Source organism: Tachyglossus aculeatus, chromosome X1 (genome assembly GCF_015852505.1).
Source record: "Tachyglossus aculeatus isolate mTacAcu1 chromosome X1, mTacAcu1.pri, whole genome shotgun sequence".
In the NCBI taxonomy this organism is placed as follows: Eukaryota; Metazoa; Chordata; class Mammalia; order Monotremata; family Tachyglossidae; genus Tachyglossus; species Tachyglossus aculeatus.
Genome location: NC_052101.1, coordinates 70,011,254 through 70,034,408, shown reverse-complemented (window position 1 = coordinate 70,034,408; position 23,155 = coordinate 70,011,254). Strand labels below are relative to the sequence as shown.

The following is a 23,155-nucleotide window of genomic DNA, read 5'->3' as shown; positions in this document are numbered from 1 at the left end:
CTCCTCCCCTCCTCATCACCCCCTCCCTCTACCCTACCCCACAGCACTTTTGTATATTTGTACATATTTATTACTCTACTTTATTAATGATATGTATATATACCTATAATTCTATTTATTTTGATGGTATTGACACCTGTCTACTTGTTCTATTTTGCTGTCTGTCTCCCCCTTCTAGACTGTGAGCCCATTGTTGGGTAGGGACTGTCTCTATATGTTGCTCTGCACAGAGTAAGTGCTCAATAAATATGTTGAATGAATGAATGAATGAATGTCATTACATTACACTATGTGTCAGGTGGAACACATAGGATGTCACTTACACCCCTCTGTCCAGTATTTGCAAGGGCCATCAGTGGCCATCTAGTTCTGCTACTGGCATGTGGGGTGATTTTGGTCAAGTTACTTAATCTGTCAATGCTTCTATAAAGAGGGGATATTGCTCCCTAACTCACAGGGATGCTGTGAGGATAAAATTAAACGATTTATGGGAAAGCAATTTAGAAATAGTAGAGTGCTATACGAATATCATCATCATCATCATCATTTATTGAATAGGAAATTTTGTGGAAATGTAGAAGGAATTCAATATCGGTTAGACGGAAGAAGAGAAACCTGCAGGTCAAGTTGATATTATTTTCCAGAAAACAGAAAGATCGCAGATTTTCACTGCTTCCACTACAGGACGGCGCATTTTTCGCTACGGTACGTTATTCAGGCGAAATCCTTCAAGATGATATATCAGGTTGCGTTTTTAAATGTCTTGGGGGACAATCTGTCTCGGTTTGAATTACTAGATCGTCCGATCTGGCAAGCAGGAGGAGGAGCCGGGGAAGAGGGAGGTGGGACTTTCCATGAAGCTTGTAGGGGGGAGGGGGGAGAGGAACCCGGGATGATCGGGGAATTTCTGCCGAAACTGTACCGGGTGTGGGTGAACCTGGAGCTGATCCCTGAGGCTGGGCGCTGGGGCTGCCCTGTCTCTAGATATGTGGCCGGGGAGAGGCGGCGGCGGGCATTTTTTTTTTAAAACAACCTTTAAAAATAAGTTAAAAAAAAAAAAGAACAACTCCCTGGCCCTGTTGAGTTTGGCTTCTACCCATCCCGGCCCCCTTTCCGCCTCTTCTCTGCCCCTTCCGCGGCTCTGCGCCACAAAGCAGCAGCAGCCCCGTCTCCAAAGCCCTCCTGTAACAGGGACAGGAGGGGCTTGGGACGGGGAAGGATAGTGATTTGGATTTTTCTGAAACATTCTCTCCGTCTTTCCGTCTCTAATAAAGGCAGAAAGGTCCCAGGTCCAAACCCCACCCGCAGCAGGGACAAGGGAGCTGGGGACGGGGGACTGATTAAAAAAAAAATGTGGCTCAAAACCGTGCCGTAAATGAATCATTTCAATTTAGTAAAGGGAGATCACACAGGGGCGACCCGGACATTCGTAATCCAATCAAAAGCATTTTAGGCAGGTCCCGCCCCTGTCGTGTACCCGGTGAAGAATCTCCTTCCTTGCAGGATAAACCCACACTTATCTGGGGTGGTTTAAGTGCCGTCATTTTGGAGGGAAAGGGATGAAGTGTATGACTTCTGGGGGCAATTCAAGTAAGGTTCTTGGAATTCTTGAAGATATTAATCTAGGGTCCTAGACAGTGAGCAAGCATCATTCTTATTATATTTACAAAGGTTTACCTTTTCAGGCTGGACTAAGTTCTTCAAGCATGTACTAATAAAAATAGGTGAGCCATCTGTAATATTTAACATTGATAATGCAGTATAAAAAGGGGAAGAGATCAATTAGGGAGAAAGAGACATTTACTTACAGTAAATGATAGAAAAGAAGAAAACAAAGTTCCTTCATCATATCTGGATAATTTTGCCAGTACTCCTTCCAGGATCGTGACAAACTAGGAAAGAAGAAAAAAAAAAGATGAATCCAATGATCTGAAACCTAAGTGGCTTATAAGTGATCAAGAACTAACTGTGAAAAAAAATATGTATAGGTAGGTAATGAGCCACAGATTCATTTTTTGCATTCTATGATTTAATTCCAGCCATCTGGGAGAGGATTATGTTGTATATACATGCAAATATTTGACTTATCCGGTTTTCTCTTCATTATTATGTGACTGCAAATATAAAGTGTGGCAGAAATATAAATGACAAAATATTATAGTATATTATAATAGTAAATATTCTGGTTTTTAATGAAAACCACAGTGCAGCTTTTATGTTCCACATTTGCACTCCATTTATTTCAATCTATTTTTATATTTGCATTTTATCAGTAATTTAAGAAAGCAGAAGTTTAGCACTGGTAAATATAGATGCCTTATCTTTCAGCGTCACTTAGCTTAAATTCTATAATTCATGAGGATGACTGAAATAGCTGTAAGTGACTTTCATGTTGTATTATGACTCTCACTGAATTTGGAAATAGAGGGAAAGGGTTTTTGTGGTGGCAGAATGCCTTATTAACACTTAACTTTTATTATCTGAAACATAACTTTGTCACAGCTAAAAACATTTCTGTATAACTGAGCATGTTTGGGAACACATTTCTATTAAGTTAACATATGTCATTTCATCAATTTATCTTCACACAATTCATGATCATCAGAAAAATCATTCTGAGCTGATGTACTTGGTGATGTACAATCTTCTTTTCTGAGAAAACACAACTAGCCAGCTCAACTTTTTAATGTGTTACATTTTAATGAATAATGGAGAAACAAAAAGTGATGTTCACAATGAAACATTTCACCTGAAACTAAAGGTTACCTTTGCCACCAAGAGTGTTATCATTTCTTTAACAGTTTCTTCAATTAATTCATCAATTTTTGAATGATACTGATGCTAAAAAATACAAAGAGAGTATTAGCATGTTTGGTAAGTGGTAACACTGTAATAATCAATTCTTTTGGGAAAACTTGCATAATAAACAAAGAAATCAACTGAGGGGGTCATAATACGTTTTAATGGTATTTGTTCAGCATTTACTGTGCCAGACACTGTTCTAAGAAGCACTGGGGTTTAATTTGCATTTTACATAAAATAATCAGGTTGGACATAGTCCATGTCCCACAAGCAGTTCACAGCCTTAATCCCCATTTTCCAGGTGAGGTAAATGAACCACAGAGAAACTCCAGGACTAATAGAGAATGATCCAAAATACTTTAAAAAATATTAGTCAAGTTCTTTCTCATCTTCTGGATGATCAATTTCAAAATAGACACATACATATGCACACCCATAAAGAGTGTGAATGACTCAAGTGTCCAGTACTGCAATGGTTTGAGAGTTGCATAATATTATTCCAGAAGAATTTGGAAGAAGGATTAAGAAATGACTTTTTGAACTCACTGGTAGGAGGTGGAGAGAGGAGGATTAGATACTACTGAATTTTTCCTAATGAATTTGAACAAGGCAAACATGATGTCCCGAGATCTTTAATGGTCTAGAATCTTCTTATTTCATATTTAGAGTTATAGTTATTCAATATTTTGCCACCATATTACCTCAGGATTGCAGCAGAATGCTTGTTCTTGGGGCAAGAAAACACACTGTATGGTCATTTATCTCCACGATCTCCACACCCAAGTTTTTTTTTTTTTTAAATGGTACTTGTTGAACGTTTATTATGTCCCAGGCACTGTATTAAGTGCTGGGGTTGATGCAAAATAATTAGGTTGGGGCTCACAACCTAAGAAGGAGGGAGTAGGATTTAATTTGCATTTTACAGATGAGGTAACTGAGGCACAGAGAAGTTATGTGACTTGTTCAAGGTCACACAGCAGACAAGTGGTAAAGCCGGAATTAGAACCCAGGTTCTCTGACTCCCAGGCCCATGCTCTTTCCTCTTGGCCATGCTGCTTCTATAAAACACTTTCTATAAAAATGCTAAACATTTACAGAAATTGACTTTGTGTTCAATTTTCTCTTATTTCTACAATGCTAGTTTTAAATGACAACATGGAAAAAACCACAAATAAAAATCTGCTATAAATGCCAGGCATACGTTGGGAAGAAAGAGAGAAAGTGATTTCAATAGAAAATGTTAGATGCCAGCTCCTAAACATTTATTAGATAATTTTTGTATCCATCTGATACAAATAATGTGAAAATATTGTTATTTGGAAATGGAAAGTTTTAGCATACTTACCCACTCTTTAGCAAACTTTCAGATGAATAGGTACAGAAAAAAGAGAAAGATGCAAAAAGCAGAAACAAGAACATGAAAATAAAGTACTAAAATATGAGTTTGGGTAATTGGGACTCTGTAAAAAAGCAGGTGGACAGACAGAAATAATGAATAAAACAAAACGAGACTTAATATTCTGGTACCTGGCAATCTCAATTATTTAGAGAGGACAAAGTGAGAAGATTATGCTAATTTAATCAAAGTTTGGGACAGATTCTTGACTTTTCTAAGTCAGAGAGGTCAACAGAAGTTCATTTTGGCAGTTTCATAGGGAAATATGCACAGAGTTTGGAAATTCTATATCTCTTCTTCTGCCAAAGAGCACATTTCCAAATGGTGCGTAATTGGGTGCCATTTGGGAAAAGCATACAAATTTGAGCACACATCAAAACCAATAAGTTACTGTGTTTTCAGATACACTATTTTTTATCAGAGTAGAGTTATTTATGGAGAAACTAACAAGATTAGTGAATTTAAGAATCTCTTATTAGAGAGGCATTTTTTCCATGCTCCACTATAGTTGAAAAGACAAATACACATGTGCAGCTTGTGACAGACAGTCTCAAAGTTGTGACAGAATCAGGCAGTGATTCAAGAAATATAGCTTTGGACAAGGAAAAGATAGGACAATTAATTTGGGGGAAGAATTTCCCAGAGGCTATAATCTTAAGTAGTATTTCCAAGAAAATATGAAACATGAGGGACATCAATATTTGTCTAGGAGAAGATGGCAAATTTTCCTGCCTAATACAGTGAAATGAGAAACATGGAGAAAAGGACTGGAATTGTTATTTTAATACCATTGCTTATGCTCACAAATCAAAGTGTAGGATTCAAAAAATCACTTTTTATTAATCTACCCCAATATTTCAGATAGATGATGGGATTTTAGTGGTCTGAAGTATCAACTCATTCAGGCCAAAGTGCACTTTTAATATGAATTACTGATGTAGTTCATATGTGCAGGACAAGCTCAGATACTGGGGCAACCCTTCCACAAAACTGTGGTTTTCCTTTGAATAAATGTAGTACTTGTGTAGTGCAAATTTAACTTTCCCCAACATCCGATACCAAGTTAAAATAGCTGAATAGTAAAATAATCTAGTGCCCTTAGGGGCATTTGGTGTTTAATTCACACAGTTGTGGTCCCTCTGACCTGGTTTTGTAAGGCTGTGTAATCTAGAAACTGTGCGCCAATCCTGGAAGGTGATGCAATTGCTAGGCTCAAGACAGAACTTAACAGTAGGTGGTATTAACTCGAAGCAATATGGAAAGTGCCACCAGCCAAGTTCTATTTCAAACATACCAAAAATAAGGAAGAAAAAAAATCCAGTTACCCATAGGGTCTCCCAATTCATTTTTAGGTCCTGCATTCTAGTCCAAAATAAATGCCTACATCTCATTATCATTTTGCTTTAATCAGATTTTTAGGGCTGTTGTTTGCTGTTCATTTTCATCAGTTAAATTATGGGCTTTAGCGAAAAGATAATGGTTAGGTGTGTGCAAAATAATACAGTGTGAGATGTATTGATAAACATATTTTCAATTAAGGCCTTCTTTGCATAGCAAATAAGAACACCACTGAGAGCATACTAAAACATTCATAAATTAGCTCCACAGAGGATAGAACAAAGGAACTCATCCTAGAGAGAGTAGTTTCCTTTTACGTCCCATGAAAGCACTATGTGGTATCTGACTGAAGGGCTAGATGCCTAGAAAGATTGTTTTCTTCCCTTAGAGGTATAATGCATGCTTTAGATGCTGAGACAAAGCAGAAGTACAATGAAGTAGTCAACTCTTGATTATCTACATTACATGAGAGGAAGTGTGCAAAATAAAAGATACAGGACTAGAAACAGGGAGGTGGATCTAGGACCTGTTTTGGTGAATCTATTTGCCTAGGAAGGCAGCCGTGGGTTAGTGGACCCAGGGGAGAGCCATTGTTGTAGTCTGAAGGTGCCGGAATTTGGAAGGGCAGAAGAAAGGCAGGCCCACTATTGGTGTGAATTTTAATTTTGTATGGACAAATTTGTCTCTAAACTGGCTCCTCTTCCATCTGTCACCCTTAAACTATGGAAGTCCTTCAAAGCTCTGTTCTAGATACCCATCTTTTCTTACATTACACTCCTTGGGGAGCTCACCCACACCCATGACTCCAGCTACCACCTAAAAAAACCCAATAGTAACAGTAATAATGATAACATTAAGTGCTTACTATGTGTCAACCACTGTACTAAGCACTGGAACAGGCACAGTCCCTGTCCCATACAGGGCTTACAGCTTAAGCAGGAGGGATAACAGGGGTTTAAGCCCCATTTTACAGATGAGGAAATTAGGGCACAGAGAGGTTAAGTGACTTACCTAAGGTCACACAGCAGGTAATTGTTTGAGTCAGGATTAGAACCCAGATCCTCCGACTCTCATGTCTGTGCTCTTCCCACTAGGCCACATTATTTCACCTCTATGCAGATGACTCCCAAATTGATCTTGCTAGCCCCAACCACTCACCCCCTCTACAATGTCACTCTTTCAATTCTCACATTCAGTCTGTTGATAGATCTTGTGAAGTTTTTCTTCCACAATGTTTCCCAGAGCCAAACCCCCATCTCGCTCCAATGGCCATGACTCTGGCTTGTCTTATCATTTGTCTTATCCCGATTAAACTACTATGTCAACTCCCCACTGGTCTCCGTGCCTCCAGGTCTCTCTACTCTTCAGTCTATACTTCACTCAGCTGCCTAGATTATTTTTCTAAAATATCATTCTTTATATTCCTCACTCTTCAGAAACTTTCAATGGCTATCCATTCCTCTTTAAATCAGGCAGAAATTTCTAACCATTAGTGTTTGGCACTCCATCAGCTCTCTCCCTCCTATTTAGCCACTCTCTCCTCCCACTTTACGCTAGCTCACAATCTTCAGTCCTCTCAAGATAATCTATTCCTGTGCCTCCTTATCATCTATCCCACCTCTGACTCCCTGCTCATGTCTTTGGTCCTGCCTGGAATGCTCTCCTTTAAATCTGTCATCTTATCTTGTAAATCTGTCATCTTCTGAGCCCTTCTGAAATTCCACCTCCTCCAGGAGGCTTTTCCTGATTACTTTTCTTTCCTCAAGTCATAGTCTCCCAATTACAACTTCAGCATTTTTGCAACTCCTCCTCACTTATGCATTTATAACCCTCTGTAGCTTCAGTTCATATTGACTTACATACTCCATTTAAGCACTTAAGTCATCCACATATGCATCTTTCCACTCTCTCCTTTCTCTCTGTAATGGATTTTGTGTCTGTGTCCCAGCTAGATTGTAAACTCTGCCAGAATATTTCCTCCTTAATATTTCCCAGATCCATCCCTTCCTTGCCATCAAAATGGTGAACACCATTGTTTAAGCACTTGTTATATCTCAACTAGACTGCTGTATTACCTGCCTCACCAGTCTCTCGGTCTCCAGCTTCTCTTCTCTCCTGCCATATTTCACACTGCTGTTTAGATCATTTTTCTAAAACATCATTCCGCACATCTCCCTAGTCACTCCTCAAAAAATATTCTGTAGTTTCCCATTCCTTTTTCATCAAACAGAAGGTTCTGACCATTGTTCTGACCAGATCACACTCCCTATTCAGCATGGCCTAGTGGAAACAGCATGGGCCTGGGAGTCAGAGGAACTGGCTTTGCCACTTGCCTGCTGTGTGACTTCAGGCAAGTCACTTAACTTCTCTGTGTCTTTGTTTTCTCATCTTTGAAATGAGGACCCAATACCCATTTTCCCTCCTATTCAGGCTGTGAGCTTTCCCTGTGGAACAGGGACTGTGTCTGACCTATTTATCTTATATCTACATTGGTGCTTAGTACAGTGATTGGCACATACTAAGCACTTAAATAACACAGCTCTTAAATTATTATTGTGTAGCACTACTAGTATTAATAAGAACTTTCTTTATGCAGAGCTTGGTACTAAGCAATGGGAAAGAGTGTACAGAAGGCAAAGCCTCATAATCACTGTCTCATTCTTTTTTATTTCACCTCTGACCATGTGCTCAGATCCTTCTCCCTTGCTTAGAATCCTCCCCTTCGCTCTTCAAATCTGCGAGATCGCACTTCTCCCTATCTTTAAAGTCTATTGGAAATCCCATTTCTTGCAGTAGGTCTTCCCTGATTATTTTTTTCTCCCCAGATATATTTTCTCAACTACCTTCTCTGCACTTATGCACTCACAACCTCATTACTTACAATGACACTTCAAATTATGTAGTCTATTTAAACACTTACTTGCCCACCTATCCATTTTTCTTTTTTCATCTTCTATCCTCTAGAGAGTAAGCTGGTTCATTCATTCATTCAATCGTACTTATTGAGCAAAGGTAATCACTGCAAAGGCTATTATACATAACAAACTATTTATAACACAGTCTTCTAGACTGTGAGCCCACTGTTCGGTAGGGACCGTCTCTATATGTTGCCAACTTGTAATTCCCAAGAGCTTAGTACAGTGCTCTGCACACAGTAAGCTCTCAATAAATACGACTGAATGAATGAATGAATGAATCATGTTTCTTGCTTAGTGCTCTGCTTGCTGGATTGGATTTACTTTCCTCTTTGCATTTTCCTAGTTCCATCATATCAATTAGACTCCTCACCTATGTGTGCAGCTCAGGGCTAGATAAATCCTGCCCAGCAATTCGGGTGAATTCCAATTATTCCAGGCCACTTGACAGAATTTTTCTGGAGATACGTGACATCCCAGGTAATGTTACTAAAAGGTATGCCTAGAGGTCAGCCTGATAGTCAGCCACTGTTGTTGCCGCTCTCCAGTTTGCCTTCCTCATTAGACTGCAAACTTTTCATGGGCAGGGGACTTATTCCACTATTCTATATTTCCTGACAGCCTAGTACTGTACACTAGACCAATAAATGTTACTACTATTATCTACTAATCTTGATTTTTCTGGATACAAGTATGTCAAGAAAAATATATCTGTGCATCTTGTTACCATGGCTTCAAACAATCAAAGCTCCTGGAAGCCAGTGCTTCGGTGGCAGTTTGATGCAATCAGAAGTCACTTTGGGGAAACATGTTTCTACATTTGACTTCATTGATGGGATGATTTCTGGCAGTGGATAAGACCAAATCAATGGCATCCTAAGCCTTAATGATAAAAAAAATCAAATTGGATATTAAGGATATGCTGCAAAAGACCAAATTTTGTGGTCTTTCTCTGGAAGAACTGCATCAGCCTCCTCTCTGATTTCCCATCCTCTAGTCTCTCCCCACTTCAGTCTACACTTCACTCTGCTGCCTGGATCATCTTTGTACAGAAACGCTCTGGGCATGTTACTCCCCTCCTCAAAAATTTCCAGTGGCTGTCTGTCAACCTACGAATAAAGCAAAAACTCCTCACTCTCGGCTTCAAGGCTATCCATCAACTCGCCCCCTCCTACATCACCTCACTTCTCTCTTTCTACGGCCCAGCCCACACCCTCCACTCCTCTGCCGCTAACCTCCTCACTGTACCTCATTCTCGCCTGTCCTGCTGTTGACCCCAGGCCCATGTCCTTCCCCTGGCCTGGCATTCCAGTAGGCCCTCCTTCCACATATCCATCAAGCTAGTTCTCTTCCTCCCTTCAAAGCCCTACTGAGAGCTCACCTCCTCCGGGAGGCCTTCCTAGACTGCGCCTCCATTTTTTCTCTCCTCCTCCCCATCCTCCTTGCCCTACCTCCTTCCCCTCCCCACAGAACTTGTATATATATTTGTACAGATTTATTGCTCTACTTATTTTACTTGTACATATTTGCTATTCTATTTATTTTGTTAATGATGTACATATATGTACATTGAGAAGAAGCTTGGCTCAGTGGAAAGAGCCCGGGCTTTGGAGTCAGAGGTCATGGGTTCAAATCCCAGCTCTGCCAATTGTCAGCTGTGTGACTTTGGGCAAGTCACTTAACTTCTCTGTGCCTCAGTGACCTCATCTTTAAAATGGGGATTAAGACTGTGAGCCCCCCGTGGGACAACCTGATCACCTTGTAACCCCCTCCCCCAGTGCTTGGAACAGTGCTTTGCACATAGTAAGCGCTTAATAAATGCCATTATTATAATTATTATATAGCTTTAATTCTATTTGTTCTGACAATTTTGACACCTGTCTACATGTTTTGTTTTGTTGTCTGTCTCTCCCTTCTAGACTGTGAGCCCGTTGTTGGGTAGGGACCGTCTCTACACCAATCATATTTACTGAGCGCTTACTGTGTGCAGAGCACTGTACTAAGTGCTTGGGAAGTACAAGTTGGCAACATCCCTACCCAACAGTGGGCTCACAGTCTAGAAGGGGGAGACAGAGAACAAAAAAAACCATACTAACAAAATAAAGTAAATAGAATAGATATGTACAAGTAAAATAAATAAATAAATAGAGTAATAAATATGTACAAACATATATACATATATACAGGTGCTGTGGGGAAGGGAAGGAGGTAAGATGGGGGGATGGAGAGGGGGACGAGGGGGAGAGGAAGGAAGGGGCTCAGTCTGGGAAGGCCTCCTGGAGGAGGTGAGCTCTCAGTAGGGCCTTGAAGGGAGGAAGAGAGCTAGCTTGGCGGATGGGCAGAGGGATGGCATTCCAGGCCCGGGGGATGACGTGGGCTGGGGGTCGATGGCGGGACAGGCGAGAACGAGGCATGGTGAGGAGATAAGCGGCAGAGGAGCGGAGGGTGTGGGGTGGGCTGTAGAAGGAGAGAAGGGAGGTGAGGTAGGAGGGGGCAAGGTGATGGAGAGCCTTGAAGCCGAGGGTGAGGAGTTTCTGCCTGATGCGCAGATTGATTGGTAGCCACTGGAGATTTTTGAGGAGGGGAGTAACATGCCCAGAGCGTTTCTGGACAAAGACACCCCGGGCAGCAGCATGAAGTATGGATTGAAGTGGGGAGAGACACGAGGATGGGAGATCAGAGAGAAGGCTGATGCAGTAGTTCAGACGGGATAGGATGAGAGCTTGAACGAGAGCTTGAATGTTGCCGACTTGTACTTCCCAAGCACTTAGTACAGTGCTCTGCACACAGTAAGCACTCAAATACGATTGAATGAATGAATGAATGAACACTTAGAAAGGTCTAAATGAAAGCAAAACAATCCACCCCTATCTGATTCTAATGGCCTGAATTTTGCCCTGAGCCCAGATCTTTGCGTCTTCTGGAAGCAAAATTTTTCTGGGAGGAGCTAAAGAAGGTGGATATAAAGAAAACAAGCCTGCCAGGAAGAAACTATCAGAAACAAACATTTAAAAATGGAAAAAGCACAGAGAAAAAGTAAATAATGGAAATGAATACATTTTAACAAATATCATTTAGTACAAATTCTGAACATGTAAGGCGGTATTGAAAGATCTGATTAGGAGCAATTTATGCCAATTGGCAACAACATGAGAGATGCCAGAAATGTTTTTGAATTAATTCTAAATTGGTATATGAATATCTACATGGCTTAAAGCCATCAGAGACAAATGATCATGATCATCTTTAATCAAGCTCACGGTGCTTTTTCCTTCATCTTTACACTTTAAATACTGCATTGGGAGTTGAAACATTAAAAGGAAAGATTATCCAGGGAAGACAAAAACTAAAGTAGCATAGGGTTAAAACTTTATGGACTCTATTCTCTCTAAGTCCTGGAAAATACGTGTTTCCCCAGGAAAGGGGGGACAAGAGCTTTCATTGCTCTCCCTTTTGTCCATATTCACACTCAGGAAAAGTGGGGAATCTGCTGGTGTGATGGTGGCCAACTGTAAGGATTTGATTTTTTGTGCACAGGGAAAGATGGAAGCAGCTGGAGTCTGTGCCCCAGAGAATGTGGAGCTTGCACACCAGGGGACTTTTGCACATGTGCTGTGGGAAAGCACAACAGTACTCACTGGGAGCAATATTATGTGAGTTTGCAGCAGGTGTACAGAATCATGCTCCCAAAATTTGTGCAGCTCAATTGGGAAATTGAGGGCATGTTAGTTAGGACCATTTTATAAGTTCACTTAGAATACATGTTTAGGAGTTTGACACATATCCAGGAATGGTTTTGGACTTTCCATGTTCATTCATTCATTCAATCGTATTTATTGAGCACTTACTGTGTGCAGATCACTGTGCTAAGCACTTGGGAAGTACAAGTTGGGATGTTCATGTCACTAGAATATACCCCATACTTGAGGAAACTAGTGCATATGTGGAAATGACCACCAGTGAGATAATCAAAGTTCTGACTTTTGGGTGGAGATATATTAGACTCTGTGAACAAGGTCATTTATACATCAGTTGGCTTAAAAATATCTTATGCACACAACAGTCCTTGCCAATAGTCATTTCCAAGTGACTGGAATGCTGAACATACATATTCATTAGAGATTTATTTGATAAACAGATCCTGAATATTCATCTACATACTGTATATATGGGTGACTAAATCCACAAATGTTAGAGAATGTTTCTGAAACTAGCAGACTAAGAGATGAAAAAAATCATGAAGTTTCCTTCTATAGGATCGATGTAAAAAAAAAATCTGTTTTTTTGTTGTTGTTTTTTTTTTACCTCTTGGCCCATTTCCATACTGCAAAGTTTTGTTGATTGAGCTTTGGCATCAACCATAACATTAAACATGGTGCATATTGACTGTGGGACTCGGAAATCTGTTGATCGACTGGTTTTTTGCAGCTTTATTTCAAATGCAATCCTGGTTCTATTAAACAAAGTAGGAAAAGACCAAGTCAATGTCAGTATAACTGCAGCTCATAATACAGCAGGTGAAGGAGTCATCTTTGGAGAGGTCAGTGTAGTAATGGAAAATTGATAGCCATACATGTGCATATGTATACTTCTATAATATTGTTCTAATTTAAAAACAAAAGGTATACCATTAAACCTATTTAGAGTGCAATGATATAAATGATCTCTTCCTCAGTTTGAGCTCAATGAACTAAACACCCACAGGTTGGAGATGATGAGCTAATTCTTCATGTGAAATAGAATAGGTACAAAATGATGAATCAGTGAATGAGAACACTATTAGTACAACAATTCAATCAAATTTATAACTGTCTTTCTGGAATTAGCACACTGACCCAGCAGAAGGCAAATCTCCCATTTTCTGAAATGGTCACAAAAGCCATCATTTAATTTTCTCTTAAATTGCACACTACATTCCCATTCATTTTTAAAAAGGCCAATGTAAGAAATCTCATAGATATTCTGAAATATTAACATTAAGAGGTGCCAAATATGAATACTTTTACAGTAGTGAACACAATGCAGAATTCTGTAAGGAGTCATCTAGAGTAATAGCCACATTCAATTTTAATTTGAAGTAAGAATTAATGTAGAATAATCAAGCATCTTTAATCCCAAAGTTTCCTTTCAGCACATTACAATCTTTTACTAATGGAGTACACAAAGGTCATCCACCACAAAAATGCAACTACCTCTACAATGATATACAGCAGCAACTCAATGAAAACACATTGAACATCTCACTGACACTGAATGAATATAATGAAGCAGGAAATAATTGTAAACAATAATATCTAATTTGCTAGGGAAAGTATTTAACATTTTTCTTTATGTGTTTGTGTAAAAAAGTACACATCTATCTCCTAAAGCATGAATAAACATTTTCCAATTGCATGATTACTGCATTGGAGACAAACCACAGGAGTCAAAAACAAAATGACCAATAGGGTAAACAGGTTGGTGTGCTAACCAGGGTAAACAAGCACATGCTTTCCTTCAATTGCTCAATTCTAATCCTTTAACTTTTTAAGTTTTCCAAATCCTAAGGAATTCATATCACTTTTACCCAGACGTTCTTGCCCCAACAAGTTATGGGACATCCTAAATCACATGGGAGCAGTTAGCTCATACACCTATGGAAGAATGAGACAAGCTATAATGACTAACTTAAATCAGCTGCATCAAATTTCTGCATTTGTCATTTTTTATTCTGTTGCACAACAATTAGCTTGGGAGCATCAGATAGTTTACAGGCCTCTCCCTGCCCCTCACATACTTCCAGACCTCATGTTCCTTGACCACCGCAAATGCTAACATGGAAGTGAAATGGCAGTACTGCATAAAGTTTAAATTTTTGTTACATGAAGTCTTGGGTTCTCCTTGGTTTCAACTGTGATTCTTTTTTTTCCACCAAATCAATCATGGAAGTAGAAATTATTTCCTCTGTTACTGATGTCTGTGGCTAAGTTTCTAGGGCACTGCAGGTCATTGATTTGCAGATTGATAGGACTGGGAGGAGCTGGAACTGCACTCTCTCCTCCCATTTTCACCAATGAGTGTGGCAGGGTGTAAGTGGTTTTATTATGCAGGTGTGAAGTAGAGCGTGGTGGATGCAACTAGATCCTCCAAACAGCAAAATACAAGAGTGTGTAACTAACCTCTGTATCATGCATCTATCTCTCCAAATTAAGAAACACAGTTACAGATTAAGATACTGTTTCCTTAACTGCTGCTGACCTTTTCAGTCTTCTCTGCAAAATTCTGCAGGCAGATTTCACTGTTGGAGGGTCACTGTTGCTTATTCATTCAAAACTGCTGTACCATATGTCATTAATCACTTAATAAAAAGATCAAGCTTACCTTTTAACACAAGATTCAATCATATCACTTGCCATTAGTTTCAGGCGTTGTTCCAGGTGCTTTCCAAACTCTTCCTCAGGCCAATGCAAATCTCTAATGAAAGTTTGTAGGGCATCGAGTTTCCAGAAAAGATCTTCCGAACTCCCTGATCCATTACTGGCGGGAGAAAACGAAAGTAGGCATCACCACTGACCTCGGGCTCCAAGAAGCCTGACATGGAGGACGGTTACACTCTAAGCTTAGGGAAAACAGTGGTTTAAACATACAAGGTGGGGACAATCTCCACCAATAGGATTTTGAGTTTTACCATACATTGACCTATATTACCTTGCTCATAAAATTAGTCCAGACCAAATGAGAAGACAAAATAATGAATTGCACATAAACTAGAAAAATGATGTATGGTAAAAATCAGCCTTCGTTAATAACCACATTAACATATGTGATGATTCAGATGAAGGCCACAAATTGGGTGGAAATCATTGATTGATAATAACTACATATCCACATGCAGTTATTAAGATTCAGGGCTTCATGCATGTTCCCCCCACCCCAAATTAGAGGTCTCTTGAGATTTCAGAGCTTATCAGATAAAGGAGAGTGCTAACAAGTGGTGAGCGAGGACACGCTTTATCTCTTGAATAGCTGGAAAGAAACTGAGGTGAGTCAATTGGCTGGCCACGCCTGGACACCTTCTCTGAAAGATTTGGGTTAGGTTTATTACTCTGATTTTTCACAAACCAGCAAAGGCAGGTAGGGGGACAAGGGGTCTTTGCATGCCTTGGCCAGTAACAAAACACTGAATTTTTCCAACAGTTCATATTCTTACCTAGTCCTCTGTTCATATGGAGCCATCTCAGTCGGTTCTGTGTAATTATAGCTAAAAAACCTTTACCTGAGAAATCAACGCCAGGCCTCAAGGGTGTTTGGCTGGTGCAAAGAAATAGATCTGTTTCTTATCCTTTTTCTGTCTTACTCTCTCCTTTATAGCAATGATAATAGGAACTTCAAGAGGTTCCCCCTCACCCTTTCCTCGCATACCACTAATGCTAACACAGTAATTTATAAGATGTCCAACACACCATGCATTACCACTTGTTCTGACATCGTCTATAGAAACAGATGAGGGTGGGTGTTTCTATTGTGACAGATGCCAGCTGCATTGAGTTAATGCTTTAGAGGGAAATATAGCTAGTGCATCAATGCATACATGGCTACTGCAAGGTGGGAAAACCAAACTTCCGACATGCCAAGGAGGACCTGAGGGCCTGGATTGACAAAAGTAATGCTTTAAAGAACAAACCAGCTTAGGGTTAGTAAATAGATGTATCGGACATGGAGAAGGGAACATGGAAACATGTCCTTAAAATGAAAGGTGAGAAAGAGAAACTAGAACTGTGAAAAGATATGGAATCAGGCATTTCCTTAGGGAAAAGAGTTAATCAATGCCTTATTTTCAATTACTTTGACAAGCATTGCTTCCAAATGAGGTATTATCATTATCTAGGTAGAAATTCAGTCTTTTCCCATTCGAGGATTAAATACTCTTCCCTGTACCCCCACCACACACACACAACTTTTACTAGTCTAGTCTCCGTTTTGGAACTGCATGGTTGTATGTTTTAAATCATTAAGTACATATGAATGCAATAATTGGTATTTATTACAACAACATTTTGACACCCATCTGGTTTCAGAGTTTTTGAAAAATTTCTTCAAGGGTTTTTTTTTCTTTTGAAGAGCTTATTATTAAGTTTTGACATGAGGAAAAGAATATTTTCTTTTTATTTTTAAGATAAACTGTTAATGTTAAGGCAATAGCACCAAGATTATTTTGATTTCATGGCAGTTCCCAAAATGTGTTCCCACATGTCTTAATTAATTGAATGAAGACCATTATCTTCTTTATTATAATGTCTTGATTCATATCTTTTCAAAAGTAATGTTACAGATCATGCACAGAGAAGGTAACCCAAGCTTTCAAGTACTGTTTTTACAAATACTGCCTAATCTAACTTTTAACATAGTAATCTTAGCATGAATATGATTTGTCTTCAGAAGATTATTTTCAGTTTCAAGTTTTTTGAACTAATGAAAAAATGAATGTCTTTGCTTACTTTGTTAGGGCATCAATAATAATTTTCCAAATATTAGGTAATGGGGTAATTCTATATGACACCAGGTATAGATATAATGTGTCTTGTCATCTATCTGAATCTTTTGCAAAAAAATAAAAAATCAAGTACCATCTTGCAATATGTGAATTTGATTTTATTTTTTCAAAAAGAAAAAGCTTCTCTAGTCTACAATTAGCTTGTGGTGTGAGAAAGGGATCAAAGCATGGACTAGAATTGCTAACTTTTATATCACTTATTAAAGTGTTCATAAGGTTCAATTTACTTTCAAAGATGTGGAATTTGGGGTTACTGGAACTTCAAATTTCTAAATATGAGAATTAGAGAATTGTTTTTCACATAATGTATTAGAGAAAAACAATTTTACATGAAGAAATCTGATAAAGATCACCTGTTGAATGATAGTCCTAAATCTTTCATGACCTTTCCAGCCCTTAAAGTTTGAAGGTGATAACTTTCAGTGAGTTCTACTGGTAACTTAGTTATGATAGATGACTAAGGGATTTAGATTACAGTTACGCATTGCTAATACTCCTTTTTCCCAGTGTATATAATCCTATACCTATTGACTCATATCCAATGCTCACTTGTTATCTTTAGAAGTCTATTCCAAAAATACGCTTCAACGAGCACCCCTAGGGGTGGTTATTATTTGCAAATCCTACCACTAATAAAAATATTTCAATCATTTATAAGGGTTACCACAGCACAAGTACCCTGTTAAGATATCGTTAGTACTTTCTTTGCTTATACTACTGCCAAAGTATATAAAGGAGAACAACTAGTTGAGCATTAGGAATTTTAAGAAAATGACTTTTTATTAGATCTACATCTGGTTCAAGATATCGGTCAACCTATCAAAAGGGTAGCTTATGTTAGTTTTGACAAATATCTTTCCAGGACTATATAAAGCTCCCATAAAAATTTTGATTTGTAGTCTCAAGAATGTGAAAGGTGGCTCTGGGAAGGAAGTGAGTTTCATCTCCTTAAGCTTTCAGTGGGCGTAAGACAAATTGTTAGTGCTGTAAATAGAAGACTTCTTGCAAATACCATGCGTGCCAGAAATAAACAATACTGTCTCTCTACAATCAGCAAAATATGTCTAATTATCTGTTTCCATCTCTCTTTCAAAGTTTCATTGAACATATAGAAATAAACAATACATATCCATGCCAAGATCACTTAAGTTTAAATTAGAGCTAATGTGAACTGAATACACACTCAGAATCATATATAGCAGCCATCCATGACGGTGCAGAAAAAGTAGGCATTTGTGGGATGCCTAGAGGGATGTTAACTGGTAGGTTTGGTACTTTAGGGAGGTTCACATTTGGTAGATTCACATTGGGCAGATTACTTGTTAAACTCCTGTGGAAGAAACAGACAGAAAGAAAAATACCATCACAGTGACAATGCAGATGTGGAAGAAGCACATGACAGTTATAAATAAATCTACTAAGTTCACAGCAAGATGATAGTGAAATTCAAGCAACACAGCTCAGAAAGAAGCACAGAAATGGAAGGCTTCAGGATGGTTTAGCACTATGGAATCTACAGCAAGTCCCTCTAGACTGTTATGTGAAGGGAACGTGTCTACTAACTGTTGTACTGTGCTCTCCCAAGCACTTAGAACAGTGCTCTGCACACAATAAGCACTCAATAAATACAACTGATTGATTGAAGTTAAATTGAATAAAATAAAATGGAGCAAATTAATATATATCCAAAGTGTCACATAATTTACATGTCTTCATAAAATCACTCACCATGCAAACTGTTTTAGCTTCCTAATGTAAATAATGATGTCTAAATCACATCTCTTACAAGGCATTTTAGAGACTGAATCACATGTTATTGCTACTGAAATCTAAAGATCATAAATGTAAATGTTTTTGGCTTTAAAGGACTTTAAATAAGGGCAGAAGTTCAATTTCCTTGCATTCTTCATACCCCATATTTCTCTAGCAGAACAAGGGAATAATGTTCTCAATCATATCTCCATTTGGTTGACAGAACTATTGCTAGGGGTAATTTTAGGCTGAAGTACAGAAACAGCAAGGGAACATCCATGAAGAGAAATCATATTTGAATACAAATGCCACCTTCAAATCTAGCCCTACAGTTGTGTATATAGGAAAAAATGAAAAAAAAAAGGTTGGGAACAAAGATCAACTTTGACTAATCTTTCATGACACACAAATAAAATATGGGAAGTTATTTTCAAAAATCCTGACACAGATAACCTGAAACATAGGTACATGTGGAAATGAGAATAGCTATGAATAGAAAATTGCCCTTACTCATTTATTCCAATTCCTAAAATAAATGAGGGAGGGATAAATTGTTGAAAAGGGGATCTGATGTGAGATTTTCCTCAGTAAATGTACAATTACTTGGATCAACTTGTGTGGTTAAAAAGAAAGGGATAGTTTCCTGTGCCAAAAGATGAAAATTACCAATAATTTTCATTTTTGAGTTGATGCAAGAAAGTACTGCATAAGTAGTCAATAGGGTTATTTGAGAGTTATTTGTGGAATGTTTCAGAAATAGGATCCAGCCTACGGCACTGGCACAGGAGAAGCCTAAAGGAAGGCTGTATTTTAGAAGAGCATTTTAAAAGTGGAATTGACAGTACTCTGGCAAAAAAGTAGAAATATTCTTTCCTGTTCTTATGTGGGAATAGCACATGATGGTGAGCCAAATTCTGCCCCAGCCTAGTTGTGCTTCATTAACATTACATTGCAGAGGAATAGGGCCTGACTTGGAGTTTCATTCAGGAAAAGTGAACAAAAACAATAAAGGCCTAATGATTTATTCTAGAAATTACCTAGATTTCATTGATGGACTAAAGGGAATTCCAAATTGTTCCTGTGGTATTATATTTCATTGACAGTAGGCACGGAATTACGGTTTGGACCATTACAATTTATATCATCAGGAACTAATCATAACCCAGAAGGTTAATTCTGTACAACTATTACAAAAGGATAGTCTTCATATTTCCTGTGGATTTGCTTTTGTATTCACTCCCTAAATGCTTCTGTTCTTAAAAGACTAGTCTGTCACAAACTGTTTCCACTGAGACATATGGAAGCCTATATAGAGCAAATGCGATCATTAGATGATGTATGCAATGCATAATGATTTAGGAATTAGGAAATCTTTAGAGATGGTAGCCTGGGATGTTAAAATGTCAATTCTGAGTAAATCAAAAGTAGCAGGGAAATGAATAACATACACATATATGCAAAAGCAACTTAATTTAAATAGATTAGCCAGATGATAGCAACATAAATTAGAAAAGACCTTTGTTTTTCATACTAAAATTCAAAAATATACCTTTATTAACGAAAGCCTATTGGTTTTAGTAAAATATGACATTTTGCCCTGGAATACTGAGCTGTACTCAGAATTGAAGTATTTCCTCTGATGACACATTATAATGCTAAACATGTTTCTTTTTTAGCAAAATAATGTAGAGTATTTATATAATTCCTATAGATTAGTTTGGATATTAATACCATAAAATAATAAAATACACAATTCTAAGGCAAAGTATTTTACTAATAAACATGTGAGAAGAAGAGAATACTTAGAGATGCATGCTAAATTTTGTAAATTTCTAACATGTTGGGATTAACATTTATTGCTTATTACTGCGATTGTAAAATATTCCCCTAGTAACTGTCCCAAAATCATTATGGTTACACTCACATCATCATATTTGTATACCTCTTTAAAATGTGTTGCATATTAATTTTAACCACTAAATATAAAGCAAACTATCTCATTCATTTAGGAACAAACTACAGAAAAGGGGCTATTCATTTTATGGTTTTCATTGAGGCCTCTTGGGATTTGTTAAAGATTAATATAGAAAAATCCTATCTACTGTTTTGCTTATGGAAACTTGTGAGAGGAATGGCTGCTTAAATTACATCCCTCAGTGAATTTTCATCATTCCTTGCTGACCAGTTGCAGGTATACTCATTCTGAAACTTGTAGACATGATGTTTAGCAAGAAGGTCCTTCTAGACTTGACTTAGTACAGAAACATCACAGCTGGGTTGGGATGAGAAAGGAATGGTAAGAAAGTTCTCTAAGATCTTTTCTGTCTGAGAATCACTGAGAGAACTGGTCTAAGTGTGTGGGGGTAGAGAATTGAGAGTTTCTAGTGTGCAATTATTCCAACTGATCTTAACTGAAGATGCTAGTTGCTGGCTTTCTATAGGGCCTGATACTCCAATTGCCTAAGTACTTCCTGGAAGTAGGTTAAGAACTAGATTATAAGTTTCTTAAATGCAGTGGTAGTGTCTACTACCTCTATTGCATTGTACTGTACTCTCCCAAGAGCTTAATATTGTGCTTTGCACACAATAAGCTCTCAGTACACACCGCTGATTGATAGGAAGAACATTAATTCTCTTAAGTGCCTTGCAGCAGGGTATTTTCAGTGTAGGTAGCAAAATGCATCAAAAGATCTCCTAGTGGTCTAAAAAGGCAAATAGTCATCTCAAGTGTTTATTTGCTATTAGGGAGAAGTGCAATTTAATGTTTTATTTAATTATTATCATCATTATCGATCCTAATAACAATAATGTGATGGTTTTCTTAACCTACCCCAGGGTAAATTTTGTCAAGTGGAATTTTCAGAAACAAACCAATAACAAAATACAGTTTCTGTGACATATAGAGCACAAAGGCCATCCTGCTTAAAGATTTACAAGAAAACACTGAATCTGACCCAGTAATCTCAAGGAGTAAGTAAGACAGCTATTTGGATCGAGTGCTTCTTAAAGAAGATGCAGATCTAGCTATTTTACCAGTATCTAACAGGGAAGCTTAATAAAGATTTGTTGATGAGGATGATGATTACATAAGATGCTTAGAACACTCAGTAAATTTTTGTTTAGCACTTCATTTACTGGAAAAATATTCTTACCTGGAGACTCAGGGGGAGGAGAGAGAGCTTTGTCAAAGGAGATGATTTTATTAAGCACTTGAAATAAAATGATCTCGAAGAGCCTGTTGGCTCTGTGGAAGTCAGAGTTTGCATTATCAAGGGACATTGGAGTTTGAGAATATGGAGAGAAAGGACTTTCTTTCAATCATTGTTTTTTTAAAGAGGGCCTGCTTTTTGTAGCACAAACCTATTCAAGAGCCACTCTTTCCTGTTTGAGAACCAGGCAGAGAAGGAACAACTGATGGGCTCTTATACAATAAAGTAGGAGGGCAGCAGAACAGATCCAGGCTTGCAAAGATTCATGGAAGTTGGTCTCTGGGCATGTTCCTGATGTCAGATATGGTGAATACTACAATTCAAGTTTTCCTTAACACAGGGTTTCTTGAGAACACAATCCCTGTATTAGAGTTGTGTGTACTGAAGAAGTAAGAAGTAATGGTGACAGGATTCTGACACCTCAAACTCAACAAATTCAAAACAGAACTCCTCATCTTTCCACCTAAATGCTGCCCTCCCCAAATTTCCCATCACTGTAGACAACACCGCCATAGTTCCTGCCTCACAAGCCCATAACTTCTGCATTATCCTAGAGTCACTTCACTCATTCAATACACGCATTCAATGTAACCAAATCTTGTAGATTGTACCTTCACATCACTAAAATCGGCTCCTTCCTCTCCATCCAAACTGCTACCATACTGACCCCCAAGCAGCTATCTTATCCTGCCTTGACTATAATAATAATAATGATGGCATTTATTAAGCGCTTACTATGTGCAAAGCACTGTTATAAGTGCTGGGGAGGTTACAAGAAGATCAGGTTGTCCCACGGGGTCCTCACAGCCTTAATCCCCATTTTACAGATGAGGGAACTGAGGCACAAAGTTAAGTGACTTGCCCAAAGTCACACAGCTGACAATTGGCACAGCTGGGATTTGGACTCATGACCCCTGACTCCAAAGCCCGTGCTCTTTCCACTGTGACTACTGCATCTGCCTCCTCGTTGATGTCCCTGCCTCCTGTCTCTCCTCACTCCAGTGCATACTTCACTCTGCTTCCCAAATCATTTTCCTAAAAATGTTCTGCCCACATCTCCCCACTCCTCAAAAACCTCCAATGGTTGCTCACCCACTCACATCAAACAGAAACTCCCTGCCATCGTCTTTAAGGCACTCCCTTTCCTACCTTACTTCACTGATACACTTACAACCCAGTGTGCACACTTTGCTCCGCTAAAGCCAACCTA

General features: G+C 38.5%; 1 protein-coding gene across 12 annotated transcripts in view; it reads right to left on the bottom strand.

Moving 5' to 3' along the window:
* CADPS (calcium dependent secretion activator) overlaps positions 1 to 23,155 on the bottom strand; it is a 527,597-nt gene that overhangs the window by 65,896 nt on the left and 438,546 nt on the right. For 7 of the 12 annotated variants that reach the window (XM_038772200.1, XM_038772196.1, XM_038772197.1 and 4 more), the window contains 5 exons: positions 18,168 to 18,314; positions 14,812 to 14,967; positions 12,757 to 12,904; positions 2,767 to 2,841; positions 1,809 to 1,892 (listed from right to left, as the gene is read on the bottom strand). In XM_038772200.1, the coding sequence (XP_038628128.1) occupies positions 1,809 to 1,892; positions 2,767 to 2,841; positions 12,757 to 12,904; positions 14,812 to 14,967; positions 18,168 to 18,314 (610 nt within the window). The remainder of the gene's footprint in view (positions 1 to 1,808; positions 1,893 to 2,766; positions 2,842 to 12,756; positions 12,905 to 14,811; positions 14,968 to 18,167; positions 18,315 to 23,155) is intronic. The other 5 variants (XM_038772204.1, XM_038772205.1, XM_038772206.1 and 2 more) reach the window with 1 other exon arrangement.